General features: G+C 35.8%; 1 protein-coding gene across 1 annotated transcript in view; it reads left to right on the plus strand.

Annotated features, from left to right (window-relative positions):
* The window catches only part of LOC150079438 (activating signal cointegrator 1 complex subunit 2), a 167,230-nt gene that overhangs the window by 2,815 nt on the left and 145,119 nt on the right, over positions 1-19,296 (plus strand). Inside the window, exons 2-3 of the mRNA XM_090383069.1 lie at positions 13,919-13,999; positions 17,376-17,545. Coding sequence (XP_090239195.1) covers positions 13,919-13,999; positions 17,376-17,545 — 251 coding nt within the window. The remainder of the gene's footprint in view (positions 1-13,918; positions 14,000-17,375; positions 17,546-19,296) is intronic.

Consider the following 19,296-nt stretch of genomic DNA (forward strand, 5'->3'; position numbering starts at 1 on the left):
ATCTGTTTCAGGGTAAATAATGGAGTTACTGGTTAAAGAGGTAATGCAGGACAATCTGGACAGGAATGCAGTTATACTGCAGTCACAGCATGGATTTGTTAAGGAGCAGTCTTATCTAACTAATCTGATAGATTACTTTGATGTAGTGACCAAGGAACTGGATGCAAAAAAATAATTTTGATATCATACACTTGGATTTCAGGTAAGCTTTTGATACTGTTGTACATAAAAGACTACTGTATAAACTGGAGCAATGTGGCACCGTTAAGGGCAGGTTACTGCTGTGGATAAAGGGATGGTTTAATGGAAGAAGATTAGAGAGTGGTTATCAATGAGCACTGCTCTTCATGGAGTAATGTAATCAGTGGAGTTCCCCAGGGTTCAGTGCTGGGCCCATTTTTCAATATTTATTAATGATATTGAAGGTATATCAGGCTTAATGTCAAAGTTTGCAGATGATACAAAGGTTGGAAGGGTGGTTAATGACAGTAATGGTGGTATGGTACTGCAACAAGATTTAGAAAAATTAGGTTGGTAGGCTGAGAAATGGCAGTTAGAGTTTAACATTTACAAATGCAAAGTACTGCATATGGATAGCAGTAATCTCAGAATAACTTATCAACTGCGTGGAACTACACTCAGGGTAATAGAAAATGAAAAAGACTTGAGGGTAATAGTGCAGTTGGATATGAAATTCTCTGAGCAGTGCAGATGCGCTGCCAGGGGTTTTGTCAATGATATACAGAAATAGTAGCCAAATAGTACACAGTGGGTAGAGTATTGTAACTGCAAAAGAATTAATTATTGTTAATCTATTCCAGTTTTTACATTTTGAAACTAATGCTTACATTGGAAAAAGTATCTCAGATAAGAAGCATTTTCAAAATACACCTCTGATCTGAGATATTGCTGACTTATTACACCAGTCTGCATTTTAAGAAAAATTCTCTGATGTTTTACTGCTGTTAAGAAATATGAACTACATTTTTAATGGAAATTTCAAGTTTGTTGAAAATTGTTCTATTGTGTCAGAATTTTTTTTTTAAATAAAAAAAGAGGAAAATATTGTTGGATGTGCTTCTGGTTTATTTGTATTTTCAAATATTTTACAAATAGGTTATTTTTTTTATATAATAAAAAATTGCCAATAAAAATATGTAAAGTCAGAAATAGTAAAGGCTACATCCTCCTGACAAACATAGCCACAAACTGGATTTCTTATACAGTACACTAGACTGGGTTAAACTTATACCTTTTTGACTTTCTCAGCCAGCTAATTTCAGTGGCCATTCCTCTTTTTAGCATCCAACAGTAGTCAGCCATTATATTAACATTCCGTCCCCCTTATCTTTTTTCCATTTCTTTTATATCCTGATGGAAACTTTCCCTGTGCTCATCACTAAACCTAACTAAATTTTCTGGGAAATGGTTGAGAGGAAAGTGCAAGACCTTACTGTATGTACCTTAATGCTCATATTACAACCTAGTTTTCTAAACTTCTCCAGCTTGTCACCCTTGATCATTTCATAATCTTAAAGCCAGTGTAGGCATCTCTTTCAGTTTGGTTCATGGATCTTTAAATACAATGTCTAGCCCCAGATGCCAAGCAATTGTGACAGCAATTTCTCTGTGCTTTCATTGCGATTTCCTACAAGCAAATTATAATTGTTTTACATTCCTGTTGTATAGTCTATATTTGCTCCTTTCAGCCCTTGGCAGATTAACTTTTCTGCCAAGGTTTCTGACTCTGCCACGGAGAGGCAGGAGCAGTAGTGCCTGGTGTGACCAAGCGAAAAGTAGTAGGTTTTAGTAATAAAACTGAGAAATAAAGAAAGGTGGCTTTCCTTTCTTTCTCTGTATACGAGTACTTTTGTAACAAGAGCTATTATTATATAAATATTCTTAATGACAGGAGTGTAAAACAATTATAATTTGCTTGAAGGAAATTGCAAATTTTAATAACGGAAACCTTAGCAGAATTGCTTTCCCCAAATCTGGCCAAGATCATACGTTTCCCACAAATATTCGACCAGTAACTCTAACAAGTTGCCTCAGGAAAACCCCGGAGAAAATGGTAAACAATCAACTAACCTGGTTCTTGACATAAATCAATATGGCTTTCATAAAAATAATCATTGTTGGACTCGATAAAAGCAGAGGCAAATATTTTGAATGCTTTTCTGAGGAATGAGCATTTAATTATGATCAATCTCGATATAGAAAAGGCCTTTGACACTACCTGGCAATATGGCATTCTGAATGACCTCCATAACTTGGTTTGCAAGGATACCTATCAATCTTAATACAAAATTTTCTGAAGTTCAAAACCTTCCAAATGAAATACCAAAACAATCTGTTACAAACATATACTCCAGAAGGAGCTCCTCAGGGCTCAGTGCTACTTTATTTGCAATCAAAGTGAATTGCATTACAGATGACTTACCAAACACGGTTGAAATATTCCTTCATGGAGATAACATTACCATTTCATGCTATTCAAAAAACATGACCATGATTGAAAGGCAATTACAAAGTGCGGTTAAAAAAATAGAATTGTGGACAAAAAAACAATGACTATAAATTTCTGTATAAAGCGAAAAATGCACCCAGATCCAGAAATAGGACTAGAAGATCAGCTGATACCTCTAGCAAATAACATACGTTTCCTTGGCCTGATTCTTGATAAAAAGCTTAACTTCTTGGAACATATCAAATGCATAAGAACAACCTGCCTAAATAAAATAAATATTCTAAAGAGTTCTTTTTGTAATGATGGGGAGAGCTGACCAATACACACTTCTTTGCTTATACCATTCTTTAAACAGATCAAGATTAGACTATGGACTAAGGCATCACAGTGCCTTACGAATTTCCTTAGGCGTATACGGGTGCCTCCATAGCCAGGTGGGCAGGAGCAGCAGTGCGTAGCACATGCTTCTTGATTAGCCCGGGATTTGAGCCCGTGACCACCAAATACGAAGGGTGCGGAAAGGTCAGGGAATGACCACCGCATATCCCCGGAGCAATGCGGCCTTAGTTGCATTAGCAACTAAGGCCGCAGTTGCTAATCCTAAAAACCAAATAACAAACAAACAGGTATATACAGAACATTGCCTGTACAAAGCTTATATGAAGAGCCCCATGAACCTTCGCTATATCTCTGAAGGCAAATGCTATTGTTAAACTGTGCCATTAAAATCCTGTCTTCCTCATCATCCTACTTGGCAGCATCTTTTCAATTCACAGTGGGGGAACTTCTACAGAAACAAACTCACAGTAAATAAACCAGCTGGAATAAGACTACAAGAACCAGTTTTAGAATGGGGCCTAAGCTTTGACAACATATATGAGAATAATATCATAACGAATCCACCATGGCACACTTTCACTCCTAACTGTGATACTTATTTCAACAGTTTGGGAAAATGCACTCTGATAAATGTTAACATAAAACGGATGCGTGCAGCCTACTTATCACAGTTCTCTGAATATCTTCAAATATATACAGATGGCTCTAAAACAGATACCCAATTGGGTGCTGCAGTGGTCCTTCCACACAGTATCATCTCGCAGTCACTCCCAAGCAAATGCAATAGCCTTGAAATACATTAAAACCTCTCCTCTTCTGGAACATCTCACATACACAGATTCGTTAAGTGTAATTACATGCTCTCCAAAAAAAGCCAACACCATCTCATCCCATCCTTCACCAAATAAAAGCTCATCTTGTGAAGCTCAAAAAGAAAAGAAGGAAAGTAAATTACTGTTGGATCCCAGGACATGCAGATATTGGCGGAAATGGGAATACTGATCGAGTAGCAAAGAATCCTATAAATACAAACCAAGTGCTTTATAAAAGTTCCACATTCCATTTACAGACTTATCATCAAACAGATTCACAAATAAGTGGTCACAAGTCTGGCAAAATCAACTAAACAATAAACTTCTGCAAATAAAACATGAACTTCTTCAGCTGTGGAATTGAAGTCTCCATGAGAATCAGCACGAAGAAGTCATTCCAATAAGATTGCGCATTGGACATACTCATCTCACACACTTGTACTTACTCACAAAAGCAAATCCTGCAGAATGTCTCCACTGCTCTTGTCAACTCACTGTGAAACATTTCCTTCTAAAATGTCCACAGTACCATATACAAACAGTCTTCCACCTCCCCGTAAATATTCAGGATTCCCTAACTTTGAAAACATATTTACTTATTTAAAACTAATAGGAATTTCAGACAAATATAAATTATAATTAAGCAACATCATTGTCTCATAATTCTAATAGATAGGCACAATATGGCTAAAGTTGCTTTTATGCCAAAAAAATAAATAAATAAATAATCCAAACAACTTGTAGCGGCAGCTTCTGAATTTGTGGTCCAACAAAAATTCCTGTTTTGATTTTTTTTGTAGTAAACAATGGGAATTTTGTGTAAACATGTTCGAAATAAACAATTTCCTTCTTTATTCAGGGTTTGAATGAATTGTTTCATTAATCCTTGCTTTATATTCAGAAGAGGTAACAGTATTTTGTCTTGGTCTACTCTTGCCTTGTCTTTATTGTTCTTGGAACCTGGTGTCAGAAACTGTCTTAGTGGCCACACTATCCTTTCCTTTCCCAGTGTTCACTTCTTTCTTGATTATTCCACCTGCATAGAAAGCAAGGAATTTTTGTGTAATCAAGTTGTTGGTGAGTAACAGACTAATAACTTTTAAATCTCAACACCCTACCCAACCATGATCTCTGTGCTGAATTTTTTCCAAAAGAAGCTTAACATTGTAGTTTTTAAGTGTGCTGAATGGGCTACACGAATAGATGCATACCTGTTTCCATTATGAAGGAAAACTCCTTTGAGGCTTTTCTTCAATGAGTCAGTAAATAGCTTCCAATCCATTTGTTGGTAGAACATTCCAGAAAAATTGATTACTGTAGGAATATGTTGCAATATATCATTGATCTTTCTTTTGAAAAGTGGAGAACTAATTCTTTTTTCACAATATCTATATCATGAAAAGACTGTTCCTGGGGCCAAAGGATTCTTGGATTTCAGTCTTGAATATAAAAGCTCTGGCAGACTCTTTTTGGTAGATTTAAATCTCTCAGATTGATGAGATCTGAGAGATTTAAATCACAATTCTCAACAATCTCAAATCTCTGAGATTGTTGAGTTCACTTTGTGTAAACAGTTTTGGTCCAGAGTTATGAATTTCTTCACCACAACAGCACGCATCATCCACTAGATCAGTGGTTCACAATCTTTTGTCACTTAAGTCCACTTGACTTAGTTAAAAGATGCATGTTCACAGCACACCTAAATAGTGATTGCCATTGAAGTTTACCTAATTGAGGTTTACTTAATTTTGTGGCACACTGATGTGCTGGGACACTGGTGGGGAACCACCGCTCTAGTTCATACATGTCAGATTCGGTCTGATGTCATATGTTCAAGAACAACTAATGGAGGTGGTACCAGTTGTTCAGACCCATGGGGCTGGCCTTGCAGCTGAAGTAATGTTTAGGTGCACAATGCTCTGTTTCTTCTTCATGTTATAACCTGCTAACTTTAGAGAACAAAAGTAGTAGTCATTAAAATGTTTTGACACATTCTAACACCACAACATTTCCATTCCAAAATGGAGGCTCCACACATATATGCACACTTTATGGAGGGCCTCACTTTTATGTTGGTCACATAATTTAATTCCAAAAGGAAAAGCTGTGTCATATACATTTTCACAAATGATGTTATATCTTCCCTTTGTTTTGCAACAGCATAGTGACTGTAAATGTAACAAAATAATTTGGATTTTTCATCCAACCACAAATTGTCAGTTTCAGATACAGAATATGAAAATCATGTGAGAAGCAGTACCAGTTGGCACTACTGCACCAGAAAATACTGAATGTTGAAAAAAGCACTTTTTGGGTTTATATAGCTACCTGACTTGCACATCTGGATATATCTCTACCTGTCAGTCACAAAGGAAGTATCAGGTAGACATAGAATATGTATCAAAGGAAGCAATTCTTTCTGTTTGTAGAAAAGCTGTACATGGTAGGCAAAAATGGTTTGGATATTTAAAATTAGCACAAAGTGTACCCAAAAACACCATGAATTTTGAAAATATCAGAATCAGTGCAGACCAGTGTTATTTACTTAAGTGAAGGTATTTTATTATTTTGTGGTCAGGCGCACAGGTGCATAAGTACACGTGCCTTGAGTAACCGGGGTTCAAGCCCGTGACTGCTAAATACGGTGCTATTTCTTGTATTCTGTCTATCTTGTGAACTCCTTTGACCGTTTGGTCTTTCCAGATTATAAACAGAAAATTTATTTATTTATTTATATTGACAAAAGTCTTTCAATCTCTCTGTTCTTACAGCATAGATAGAAAAATAATAGAATATTTTAACCACAATCATTTCAACATCAAACAACAATTCTTCAGCTGTGGTTGAAATTGTAATGTGTAAAATGTGTGCTGGACATCCTACTCCTTCGACCTCTCTCCCTAATTCTGAGTTCAATCTCCGGAAAACATTATTTTGGCCTTTTCTTTCTAACCTGCCAAAGTTTGTGTTATCACCACAGAAAGCAACAAGTTTTTCAACATTAATTCCAAGATTTTTCAGAGAAGTTAAACAAAATTCTGTGATAGTTTCTGACGTCTCATTAGGCTTAATTAATTAATTTATTAGCTTAATTAAATTTTGTTGCTGACCTTCTGTTTCCATAAAATACTGTACCAAAAGTGGAAATATTTTCTTTGCATTATGGTTGCTGGCATCCGTAGCAATACCATAAAATTGTATTTCTTTCAGCTCTGCAATGCATTGTCTTACTGAGAAAGGTGCAAGAATGTTTTTTACAATTGCTGAAGCATTAGTTCTTGCTGTTGATTGTTTATTAGCTACTTTTGAATCTAGATATTTCAAGGCATTGAGTTTTGTAGTACAATCTAAAGAAACAAATGACTGGTGATGGCCGACTGGGCCAGCCGGGTGGGTAAAGTGCCTGCCTAGCAACCCAAAGGTTGCGGGTTCGAATCCCGCCTCGGGCTTGGAGCAAAGTACTGCAAAAACCTTGGGAGGTGCATTATGGCCACAGAAGCCGATGCGCCAACAACTACCAAATAAAAAAAAAAAAATAAAAAAAGACTGGTGATGTTTTATGACATTATACGCTGTGGTCAATTGAGCAGCAGCAATCAAGAGGTCTTCTTCTAAGTCCTTTTTGATCATAAAAGTTGAAGCCGATTTGATGTTTGAATTATGAATCCTTGTTGATAAGTGTTGCTGTATATCCGATTTGCCACCATGAGAAATTGAAATATAGGTACTACAAATACAACAATATGCTTTCTCATTTGACCGTCCTTTCTTTATATACGACCATTTTTTGGAATATTCTTCAAAAAAATGGCACTTTCTTTTTGGCATTTTATTTCACTCTATCCTATACACAAACAAAAATAAACTTATAACGATGCAGATAAATAGGCAGCGGGAGTGAACGTTATGTCCTTACCATTGTCTGTGTCAAACAACTGTCACAAGGGAAGATGCTGCCGCTGCACTATTGCTAAGTTAGGCTAGTTAGTGAACTCAGTGGAAATTCCTTTATTAGGCTTATTCGCATGAATTGGGCCACGTGAATGAGTGTTATGTGTTTGATTACTTTTACACTAATTATCTTACATTTGATCGCCTTTTTAATGAATGTGGAACAATTTGATGGCATACGGGACACAAGACCTCAATGCAGTGACATTCCTATATATACGGGACATATGGCAACCCTAGTTCTGAGGAACTACTTTTCACAGCCTGAAGAGATCGGCCATTTGTGGCATCCCATTTGTCTCTAACTTTTAAGGACTACATCATACATCAAACCCATACACAGTACTAAGTAGTGTAGGTCCTAATACCTTTTGTGTTTGGGATCTTCATAAAAAAAAATAAAAAACTTTTTATTGCCGGTATGTTAAATAACTGCTTAACTGCATCCAGCTGTGTAATGAATACATCCTAGTATTACCAGACTGGTCAGACAAGATACCATTCTTGTCAAGATGGTACTGAATTGCATCCTGAATCATAAACTCCATGAACTACAGAAGTCAAACTCATTGGTTTGTGGTTTTCTATCTCCTCTTTCTATCACCTTTGTGGAATGCGGAGACATTGCATTTCTCCAGTTGAAGGAATCTTCCCAGAGTCTAATGCACTCCCAGTAACATTCCAATATTTTGGTATGCTGCCTTTTTAAATATATCAAAAGTGATTCTTCATGCATCAAGAATCTGCAGATAAAGGAACCACTAGGTGGCAGTGATCACAGTGTGCTGAAGTGGGATTTACTCAAAGAGGTAACTACCACCAAGGGTAAAGGGAATGGTTTTTGCTTTTGTAAAGGTGACTACGGTGGTCTGAGACAGTATTTAAATTCTATACGGTGTAAATAAATTATGATGTTACCAACAGAAAATTCAAAATGGGAAGCATTCAAAGAATTAATCTTAGAAGCTACTAGGCTTTTCATACCAACAAAGAAATATTGTTCAAGATTTAGGCCTAAATGGATGTCAGATGAACTAATTAGACATGTGACAGAGAAGAAAAATGCATGGGATACATATAAATTAACATGTGAAAGAAAAGCCTATGATAGATATAAGCTGGTCTGTAACCAAGTTACAAAGGAGGTTAGGCATGTGAAGGCAGATTACGAGAAATCTTTGGCAAAGGATAGAAAAAAAACCAGCAAAGAGTTCTTTACTTATGTAAACTCTAGAAGGAAGGGGATGAATCAGATTGGTCCACTTGATATTGATGGTTCAACTGTTGATGATCCTGCTCAGGTAGCTAACAAACTAAATGAATATTTTGCATCGACATTCACACATGACGAGTTATTCAGGGAGGGGAATGCCAGAGGTGTATTCAACTCTGGCAGTAAGCTAGATAATCTTGTAATAACTGAGAGTAAAGTGGAGGAGAAATTGTTGAAGATAAACACAAGAAAGGCACCTGAGGTGGATGGAATCTATCGAGTTATATAAAAGGAGGCTGCAAAGGACCCCTAGCCATAATTATGAGAGCTTCCCTGGACTCAGGGGAGGTACCCATGGACTGGAGATGTGCAAATGTTATGCCAATCCACAAAGGAGGATCAAAGGGAGACACAGGTAATTACAGATCTGTTAGTGTAACTTCTGTTCCAGGGAAATTAATGGAGGCACTGGTTAAAGAAACATTGCAGGATCATCTAGACAAGACTTCAGTTATAGCTCGGACTCAGCATGGGTTTGTTAAGAGGAAGTCTTGTCTGGCTAATTTGATTGGATACTATGATGTAGTTACAAAGGAACTGGATGCAAAGAATAACTTTGATATCATATATTTGGACCTTAGAAAATCCTTTGATACTGTTGCACATGGAAGACTGCTGCACAAATTGGAGCAGTGTGGCATTGGAGGAAAATTGCTGCTATGGATAAAGGGATGGTTGAGTGAGAGAAGACAGAGAGTGGTAATCAATGGACACTGCTCTTCGTAAACTAATGTTATTAGTGGAGTCCCTCAGGGTTGAGCATTTGGTCCATTGTTGTTTTCTGTATTTATAAATGATATTGGTGATGGTAAATCAGGCTTAATGTTCAAGTTTGCAGACGATACGAAGGTTAGCAGGGTTGTTAATGGCACCAATGACAGTACACTGCTGCAACAGGATCTAGAAAAGTTGAGCAGATGGGCTGAGAGGTGGCAAATGAAGTTTAACATTGACAAATGTAAAGTACTACATATGGGAAGCAGTAATCCCAGAGTAACATATCAACTCTGTGGTACCACACTGACAGTGGTAGAGAATGAAAAGGGCCTGGGGGTAATTGTGCAGCCAGATATGAAGTTTTCTGAGCAGTGCAGACTGTCTGCAAGAGTAGCTCATGGTGTCTTGTCAATGATATACAGGAATTTTTCTAGCAGGGATAAGGAGGTGATTATCCCCTTGTATAAGGCAATGGTCAGGCCACACCTGGAGTACTGTATACAGGTCTGGAGGCCTCATTTTAATGAAGAAAGGCTTAAGTTTTGCAAATTACAGTGTCTGGAGACTAGGCACCTGCGAGGTGATCTGATTGAGGTGTATAAAGCCTTGAATGGTTTGAGCATGCTCAGTGCTAATGGGATTCTTCCTCTTGCTCAGAATAATCACCTGAGAGGGCATAAATTCAAATTGAGGAAAGACGGTTGTAGGATAGATGTGTGGAAGTTTGCCTTTAGCCAGCAGGTGGCTGATTGCTGGAACTTCCATCTGTCGTTGCAGAAGTTGATAGCTTAAGTAGATCTTGACAAACATTTGGAGTGAGTGGATGGTTGAAATAAGGGGTTTTTTTTTTGGCTGATGCTATATAAGCTTGCTTTCTTGCATCATGTGCCTTTGCTAATGCTAACTTTAAGGATAAATCCCTTGGATATTTCCAATAGCATATTTATATGTAGTGGCATGCAGTAGTCTCTCCAGTTAATTGAACCCAAGACATATCTCATTCCATTATAACCCACTCTGTTGAAATTGAAGTCCTTGCCTTTACCTTTGATATATAGGTTTCTTTAGATACAACCCATTTTATAGTATTGTGGTCGCTGCCTGCTGTTGGTTTCTCCACTGTCAAGTTTTTGATACAGTTAGGCACCTTAATGAGCACTAGATTTAGAATATTGGTATCCCCCATACTCTGTCTAAGAAGTCAAGTTGCCGTAATAAGACGGTCATTCTTACTAGTTCATCCATTCTGCCTATAGCGATTTTTGGCATACTACTCAGGGCAATTTTTCCTTTAATACCCTTTATGTTGGTCACATAATTTAATTCCAAAAGGAAAAGCTGTGGCCCGTTGTCATCTTCCCTTATCTGCAATTCATTTCACACCACACTGATTTAACATCCACATTACCTTAATCTGACTCGAGGAACATTCATGCCTCCTTCAGGCACTTTTTGATTGAAGCATCACTCTGCCTACCTTTCCTGTTCCCTGAATTCATATTATTCACTAAAATGAAATTCCTTATCTCTTATCTTGAAGGAGCACCATGTTCCAGTAAACTGCACTACATCAGCATTAGTTAACTTGATCAAAAGGCTCATATTCGTTTAATTTATTTACCTACCCCTGGAGTTATAGACAATGAGTTTTGTACTTTATTGCTTTTGGCAACCCCAGTATTCTTTGTTGTTACTTAAAAATATTTTTCCATGCCATTTTAGCTTGCTGATGGATTTTGCTTATGGAAAATGAACTGATTTTCATATTAAACCAGCACCCAGCTACCTATCCATAATGTATGTTTTACTTTAAAAATGAGAAAGGTCACAATATCAACCCATTATAATATTTTACATGTGTGTATCTATTTTAAATAAAAATATGCTAGTTGTAGAATTATTATGAGTTTATATTTTAAAAAACACATAGGATAAGCAGGTATATAAAAATTTGAAGTAAAAACTAAAAAAAAAGAAAAAAAATGTACCTTGAGTCAAAATGATTCAAGGTACATATATCTGGCTGATTTTTTTTTTTGCCTAAAAAGTTTATTTCTGCTTTCAAGATTAAATAAGCATGTGTGTTTGTGTTGTATAACTAAAATTAATTGAATAGAAATCTTTGGATAAGGTATAATAGATAAATAAAGTATGAAATACATAACTGATGCAAATTTGCAAAAAGCAGTAAAGACAAATGTGACTAGAATGTAAACTAGTGAAATATGATACGCAAGGATTAATAGAAAGTGGAAATATAAAAAACAGAACAACTTAATAAACTGTGATGGGTATGAATCTGCCATATTATTATAAAACCTAAAAAAAAATAAATTTAGATGCCACCGAAGAGACTAGCTATAAATCTACAAGAGTGAAATATCACAAGGTTTAACGGTAAATCAGACTGCATAAAAATGCACATAAATTCACAGCAGCAGGGTAGGATATGGCAAAGATTGGGGGAGGGGGTTTGAAAATAAAGAAGCAGTGGCCACAAAACAAGAAAACCATATGTACTGTATAATGAAATTTTAAAAATGATAGTTTTAATTAAATAAGCACAATGTAGCCTGAGATAAATACAAGGTGTGGCTATTAAATAACAAGACTGCACACCAAGTTCCGCCTGTGAAAGAAAGGCACAGCAGTTTACCTTGAGCCTTTCTCTAGTTGTCTGCCAAGTCATTTTCAAATATGCCAGTTCACTTTGCAGTGAGACAGGTTTTCATTGTTGTTGTTATTTGGTTTTTAGGAGCATTAGCAACTAAGGCCGTATTGCTCCGGGGATATGCGGTGGTCGTTCCCTGACCTTTCTGCATCCTCCGTATTTGGTGATCACGGGCTCGAATCCTGGTCTAATCAAGAAGCGTGTCAAGAAACACTGCCACTCCTGCCCACCTGGCTACGGAAGCGCCTCCAGGTTTTCATTACCCTATGTTTTTGTAGTTTGCTGGATATATGAGAGACAAATGAATCGAACAGCAAATCATCTCAAATTTTTAACAAAAATAAAGAAAATGCTTACTGAAAGAGTTTGTTACATCAAATTTATGGTGAAGATATTATGTTAAGGGCTCATATTTTTGAATGGCATAAAATATTTTCAGAAGGAAGAGAGAGAATGTGAAAGACTGAATTACTAGGCCCTCCGGTAGCCATGAAAACTGATAAAAAAAATATGGACTGGGTAAGGATATTGTTTAGAAGTGATTGTCTTTTAAGCATTAGAATTGATGCTTTAGAACCCAATATGATATGGACAAAGAAACATTTCTTTGATATGGACAAAGAAACAGTTAGACAAATTTTAACTGAAAATGTAGGCATGAGAAAAGTGCATGCAAAGATAATGGCAGAAATTTTGAATGACAATCAAGGAATGAGAATATTCGAAGTTTTGAAGATCTTTTGAAAAAAAATTGAAGATCTAGATTTGTGATGAAAGTTGGCTGTTCCAGTATATCCCAGAAACTAAAAGACAGTCAATGCAATGGAAGACAAAATAATCCCTCAGACCAAAAAAAAAAGAAGCAAGAATGTGTAAAAATCAAAAGTGGAAACCATGCTTCTTATTTTCTTCATTGTTAAAGGAATTATTATGGCTGAATACGTTACCAAATTAGACTGTCAATCAAACATGCTATGTTGACGTTCTGACAAGGCTGCTTGAAAAAATTTGAAGGAAGAGACCTGAATTGTGGAAGGATGCTCCAGTGCTCGATGCTCCCGCACACAATGCACTCATTTTTCTCCAGTTTCTGCCCAAAAAAAAACAATCTCCTCTGGTGAGTAGGGTGCATATTCACCAGACTTGGCCTTTTGGCTTTTTTACTTCCTTAAACTGAATAAATGTACTTGAGGGAACCCATTTTCAACTCATTGAAGACATTCAGAAAAAAATTACCTAAGTGTTAAAAGGGCTTACAGAAGATGACAGAAATGTTTCTGTGTTTGGAAGAAATGTATGTAACAGTGTGTACAAACCAAAGGCAATTATTTTTAAGAGAATAACCTGTAAGGTATGAAATATTTCATTGTTTATTTTATTGTAACAGTATTGTTATTTAATAGCCAATATCTTATATGCAAAAACTAAATAAATTTAGCTGGCTACTGAAGAAACCAGCTGAAATCCAGATTGTGAAATGTTACAATATGAAATCCAGCAATAAATACAGCCAGTAAACCTTAATGGAATAAAGCATAGAAAACAAAAAAAAGTACCTGATCAATGACTGACAATATTTATATATATATAAACACAAATTTATTTATTTTTATTTTATTTTATTATTATTTGTGAGGGGTTTTTTTTATATGCTGGGTGTTATTATTATTATTATTTTTTTTTAGGAATTACAAAATGAGCCACTAGATAGGTTACAATTTGATGTTACTACCAAACAGGGAAAAGCCAAAAGAGTTTCAGGCTTGGTAAGTTTTAATGTTAACAGAAGTATAGTAGTGATTAGTTATGGAACAGGTTAGTATATTATTTTTAATTATTTTTTTTTATAATCTTTTTTTCTTTTTTTTTTTCAATGTCAATGTTTAATGAAATAGTAAAGTAACTAGTTGAATATTGTAAAATAAAGCTTCTGTAAAGTGCAAAAATGTTATAGAATCACAATTTTGAAAAATGCCTTTCATAACATAATTATATTTTTACTAATTACATTATTATTAATATTGTAATTAAATTAATTTTTGATCACTAATTTGATGAGCAATTTTCTATAATTCTTTTTTACATTATGCCATTTCACATTATTTTAAGTTCTTCAGAATATGAAATTTTATCAGTTGCAAATATTTGAATAATTAACGTGATTTTTGTTGATATAAGCAGGCCCGTAGGATCTGTACAAAATATTCTTTTTAAGTTTCATTTCAAACTCATTCACACTTTGTGTGTGTATCAGTTTGAAATATCATACTTTGGAAGTGAGTGTTTGAATTTGAAACAAACTACCATCTGGTTGAACATGCTACCATCTGGTAATATTGTGTGAGTAGTTTGGATAAATTTAAGGACTTACAAAATGAGCCACTAGATAGGTTACAATTTGATGTTACTACCAAACAGGGAAAAGCCAAAAGAGGGAATAGACAGATGAGGTGTTTTTTTTTTTTTTTTTGCTGATGCTATTATAAGCTTGTTTCTTTGCATCATTTGCCACTGCTGCTGCTACCACTACTACTATTATTAATAATAATAAAAAAACAGTTACCATTTAGTTTTATTTAAAATTTTTATGACTACTTTTTTTAGAACAATCTTAGATAGATACACTTCTAATTCTTTATTTTGGCAAAAGTAAATACTTTATTTTTAATCATTAAAACTTTTTTTTTTTTTTAATTTTTTTTTTTTTTATGAAAACCCTGAACACAAAAGGTATTAGAACCTATAGTACTTAGTACCGTGCTTGGGTTGGAGGTTGAGAAGACAAAAGAAGATATTTGTTGACATTAGACTTGAACTTCTGTAGACTGCAATTTTCAGGAAATACTACGAAGGAAGGTTGTTCCAGAAAACGGCAGTTGAATGAATAAACGAGGAAGATGAAAAGTTGATTCTGTGAGATTGAAGTTGGACAGTAAATGGATGTTGGCTGGTGGCAGCACATGTTTGGATTGTTTTGAAAGAGAGAGAGAGAATGGGAATTATAGAAAACAATTTAAAAGAACAATGCCCATGGAAGTATCTGTAGAAAAGGCATGCAGTAGAAAGAGTATGTCTGTGAGACAGAGTGGAGAGACTCTGTTAGAGACGAGTCAATAATTAACCTAACTGCCCTCTTCTGAATCTAGAAGCCTGGGAGAGGTTTTGGGGGCATTGCCCCAGATGTGAGAACAATATTTCATAGTAGGGCAGATTCGCGATTTGTACAGAGTGAACAGTTGTTTGGAAGAGAAATAATGCCAAGAGCGAAAGAGAAAACCAAGTTTTTTAGATGCAGAGGAAGCAATATTTGTAATGTGCTTGTGCCAGGAGAGATTAGAAGTCAGGGTAATCCACAAAAGAGATATATCATCTTGCCTAGAAATTGGAGTGTCACCAAAGCATAGGAGCAGAAGAATCCTTTTTTGCATGGTATAAAACAGGACTGAGTTTTAGAAGAATTTAAATTAAGTTATCTTTACCCCCACTGGAGATCAGCATTTAAGGAAATGGTAGTAGATATTCGAGAAGTTGACGCTGTTTGCGCAGGTCGAGGTTCTCAAACTGGGAAGAGGAATGCAATGTGCTATCATCGGCAAAACTATTAATCGGTAAAAAGGATTTCCAGTCAATGGAAGAAGGTCATTAATATACTAGAGGAAAAGAGTGGGAGAAAGAACTGAACCTTGGGGGACACCAGCATTAGTGGAGAAGACAGAGAGCCATCTACCATCACCCTCAGTGAGTGGTGAGAGAGATAACTGGATAAGCAATCACAAAAAACAGTTGACAAACCATAAGATGGAAGCTTGTTTAGAAGACCTTTGTGCCAAACACGATCAAAAACCTTGGAGATATCAAGAGCAACTGCTTGTGTTTCACCGAACTTTTCCATTGAATTTGTCCCTAAATGGGTAACGTAAGCCAGAATGTCACCAGTGGATCGACACTGACGGAATCCATACTGGTGATCGTTGATCAGAAGGAAGGTTTCTAGGTAGTTTAATAGTTGGCAATTAATTGATTTCTCCATTACTTTAGAAAGAGTAGAAGTAATTGCAATGGGATGATAATTGGATGGGAGGGATTTGTCACCCTTTTTAGGAACTGGCTGGATATGAGCAAATTTCCAAGCAGAAGGAAAAAACACCTTTGGAATAAGAAAGTGAAAAATGGCGGCAAAGAATAGGAGTAAGTTCAGGAGCACAGGTTTTGAGAACAAGTGAAGAAATACCATCGGGACCTAGAGCTTTCTTAGCATCAAGATTCGTCAAAATCCTTCTGACATCCTTTTGACAGAAGACCACAGGATGCATTGAATGGAGCATGTTGGGAATGGTGGGAGGTGTTTTACCAAGACCCTTAATACATGAGTTGGAAGAAAAATGGGATGCTAGCAGGTCAATTTTATCCTTGGCTGAAGTGATAATAGAACCATCTGGTTTTGACAGAGATGGGCAAAAGTTGCAGCCAATAGCTTTGGCAAGAGACCAGAATGCTTGACTACCATTAAGGCAAGAAGCAAGTTTTCTACTCTTAGCCTGTTCAAAATCTAGTTTGGACTGATTAATAACTGCTTTACAATTGTTGTGGGCTTTGGCGTAGGCAGAAAATGAAACTGAAGAATTGGAAACAAGCCAAGTTCGACATGCAATATTCTTCTCTTGAAAGCCTTAGCACATTTATTGGAAAACCAAGGTTTAGATAAAGGACGAGATTTTAAAGTAGCATGTTGAATAAAGGATTCCATTCCTACAACAATAATCTGACCATGGAAAAGAAATCTCGCAGGTTATCCCATTTTGCATTCTTGTAATGTCAAACAACATGAGGTTGGGAATAGCCATGAGATAAAGGCTCCATTGGAGAAGAGACAATCACCAAGTTATGATCTGAGGTGCCTAAAGGACTACTCACTTCAACCGTGTACTTAGAAGGGTTGTTTGTGAGAAAAAGAGCAAGCGTGTTGACTGTATGGTTAGGATTGTCCGGTATTCTAGTAGGTAAATGAACAGTCTGTGTGAGATCATTAGTCTCTGAACTTGTTAGAAGCTTATATGATTTTGAATATGTTTAAGGACCTCTGAATATAAATGCTAGTATACATACACACATATATAGAAAATGTTTTTTTTATCATTTTAGCATATTGGATTTGTGGAAGAAAGAAAGTTTGTAACTTATAAACCTCCACCTGTTATTACTGAATATCAAAGAGAAACTGAAGAATCTTTAGCATTATCAGCAGAATGGTTTGAAAGGATGGGATTTTTGGAAGAAGACTTGAATTGGTTACTAAAATTACAGCATCATAGGTAAGTTTGTACTTGTTTTGTTATTGATATTAATTATGTAATTGAAACAATTTCATTTTGCCATAAATTGAAACATTAAAATCTCATGATTATCTACTATGAGTACAGTTAAGGTTTGCGCTAGTTCATAATTAACACTAAGTGAGGCAATAGATTTTTATGTCATCAATGATCAATAGGAGAGTACAGTCGGTCCTCGTATAACACGTGTTTACATTACACGAATTCGATCATACATGATTTATAAATAGGGGAACGATATCTTATATAACATGAACCGAATTCGCTTATGCACGATTCGCCTTTGTGTTTACAAGAAATGACAGTCGGACGCAGAATCACCCCAACCGAACGCAAGACGATAGGAATGAAGAGAAGATTCTGAAAATGTATTTATGTGTTTTATATCAGTGAAGGGGAAACACATTTCACCATGATAACGTAAAAACCAACACAATTCCAGCTATCGATATAATCGCAAATGCAATTAGATGGAGTTTACTACCAGTTTATAACAGATTCCACTAGCAGAAACGCAACTGGAAATTGTTTTATGGTAGTAACCACCAGAAATATGCTTTAGTAAAATATGAGGTGTTAATAGTGTACTCTGCCTTTACGGTGTTGTTTATTCATTTGCTACACGCGCGCAGCTTTGTTTATGTGTATCAAGCGTGCCTCCTCGTTTTGTAATTGTGCTTTATTCCCTAAAAATGAGTGAAATACTTAAAAGGTGTGAAAAGGAAGCGTCCTGGTGAAGACTGCAGATTCAGAGAGAGAAAAAAAGAAAAGCAATATCGATAAACAGAGGCGGACTGGTTCAAAAATTCTTACCCGGGAAAATTTATAGTGGCCTCATACTACGGTTTATGGCCAAAATCACACCGGCCTCCGGCCCACCGGGATTTCCTGGGTAAGGCTTATGGCCAGTCCGCCTCTGTCGATAGAGAAAAAATATGAAATTGTGAAACGCTTTGAGCGAAATGAAAGACCATGTGATATTGCACGTGCTACAGACCTAAATGAGGCAACGCCGAGAATTACAAAGAATGCAGAGAAAATAAAAACAACTTTCATAGCAGGAACACAAAGTGTAATTAGATTAAGACACAAAGAATTGGAAGAGATGGAACGGCTGTCATCTGTTTAGATAGAAAATCAAACAAAAAACAAGTTTGCTTACGATAGAAGCAAAAGCATTAGCAATATTTTATTACGTAATAGTCATAATAAAATACGTAAGTATTTTATTACGTAAAAACCAACACAATTTTTATTATATTATAATAAAAAATATATTATAATATTTTTTATTACGTATTTTAATCGTTATAAAATACGTAATTATTTTATAACGATTAATTAAAATTACCTGATTATTTATTGTGTTTGGTAATGTTTTGGTTCCAAATGTGTGTTCAATCTTGGGTGGTCGGCACCTAACCCCACTTTTCCCATAGGGCCTGTTGTTTTTATTGCACGATTTTGCATTGCACGAGGGTTTCTAGGAACACAACTATCGTGTTATACGAGGATAGACTGTATATGAAATACTCCAAGTTTAGTCTCGTCATGTTGCATACGAATGGTTCTCCATAATTTTTTATATTGCTTAAAATACTACATGCAGCAACACCCTGAAATATTGTGTTATGTATTTTTTTTTTAAATACTTTGTAGTGTATTTTTTAATTACTTTGTAGCCTTTATTGGTAACACATCGATTTTTTTTCACACTTTAATTTTTGAAA

This window comes from Mastigoproctus giganteus, chromosome 10, assembly GCF_048544385.1.
Source record: "Mastigoproctus giganteus isolate SK-2022 chromosome 10, ASM4854438v1, whole genome shotgun sequence".
Taxonomy (NCBI): domain Eukaryota; kingdom Metazoa; phylum Arthropoda; class Arachnida; order Uropygi; family Thelyphonidae; genus Mastigoproctus; species Mastigoproctus giganteus.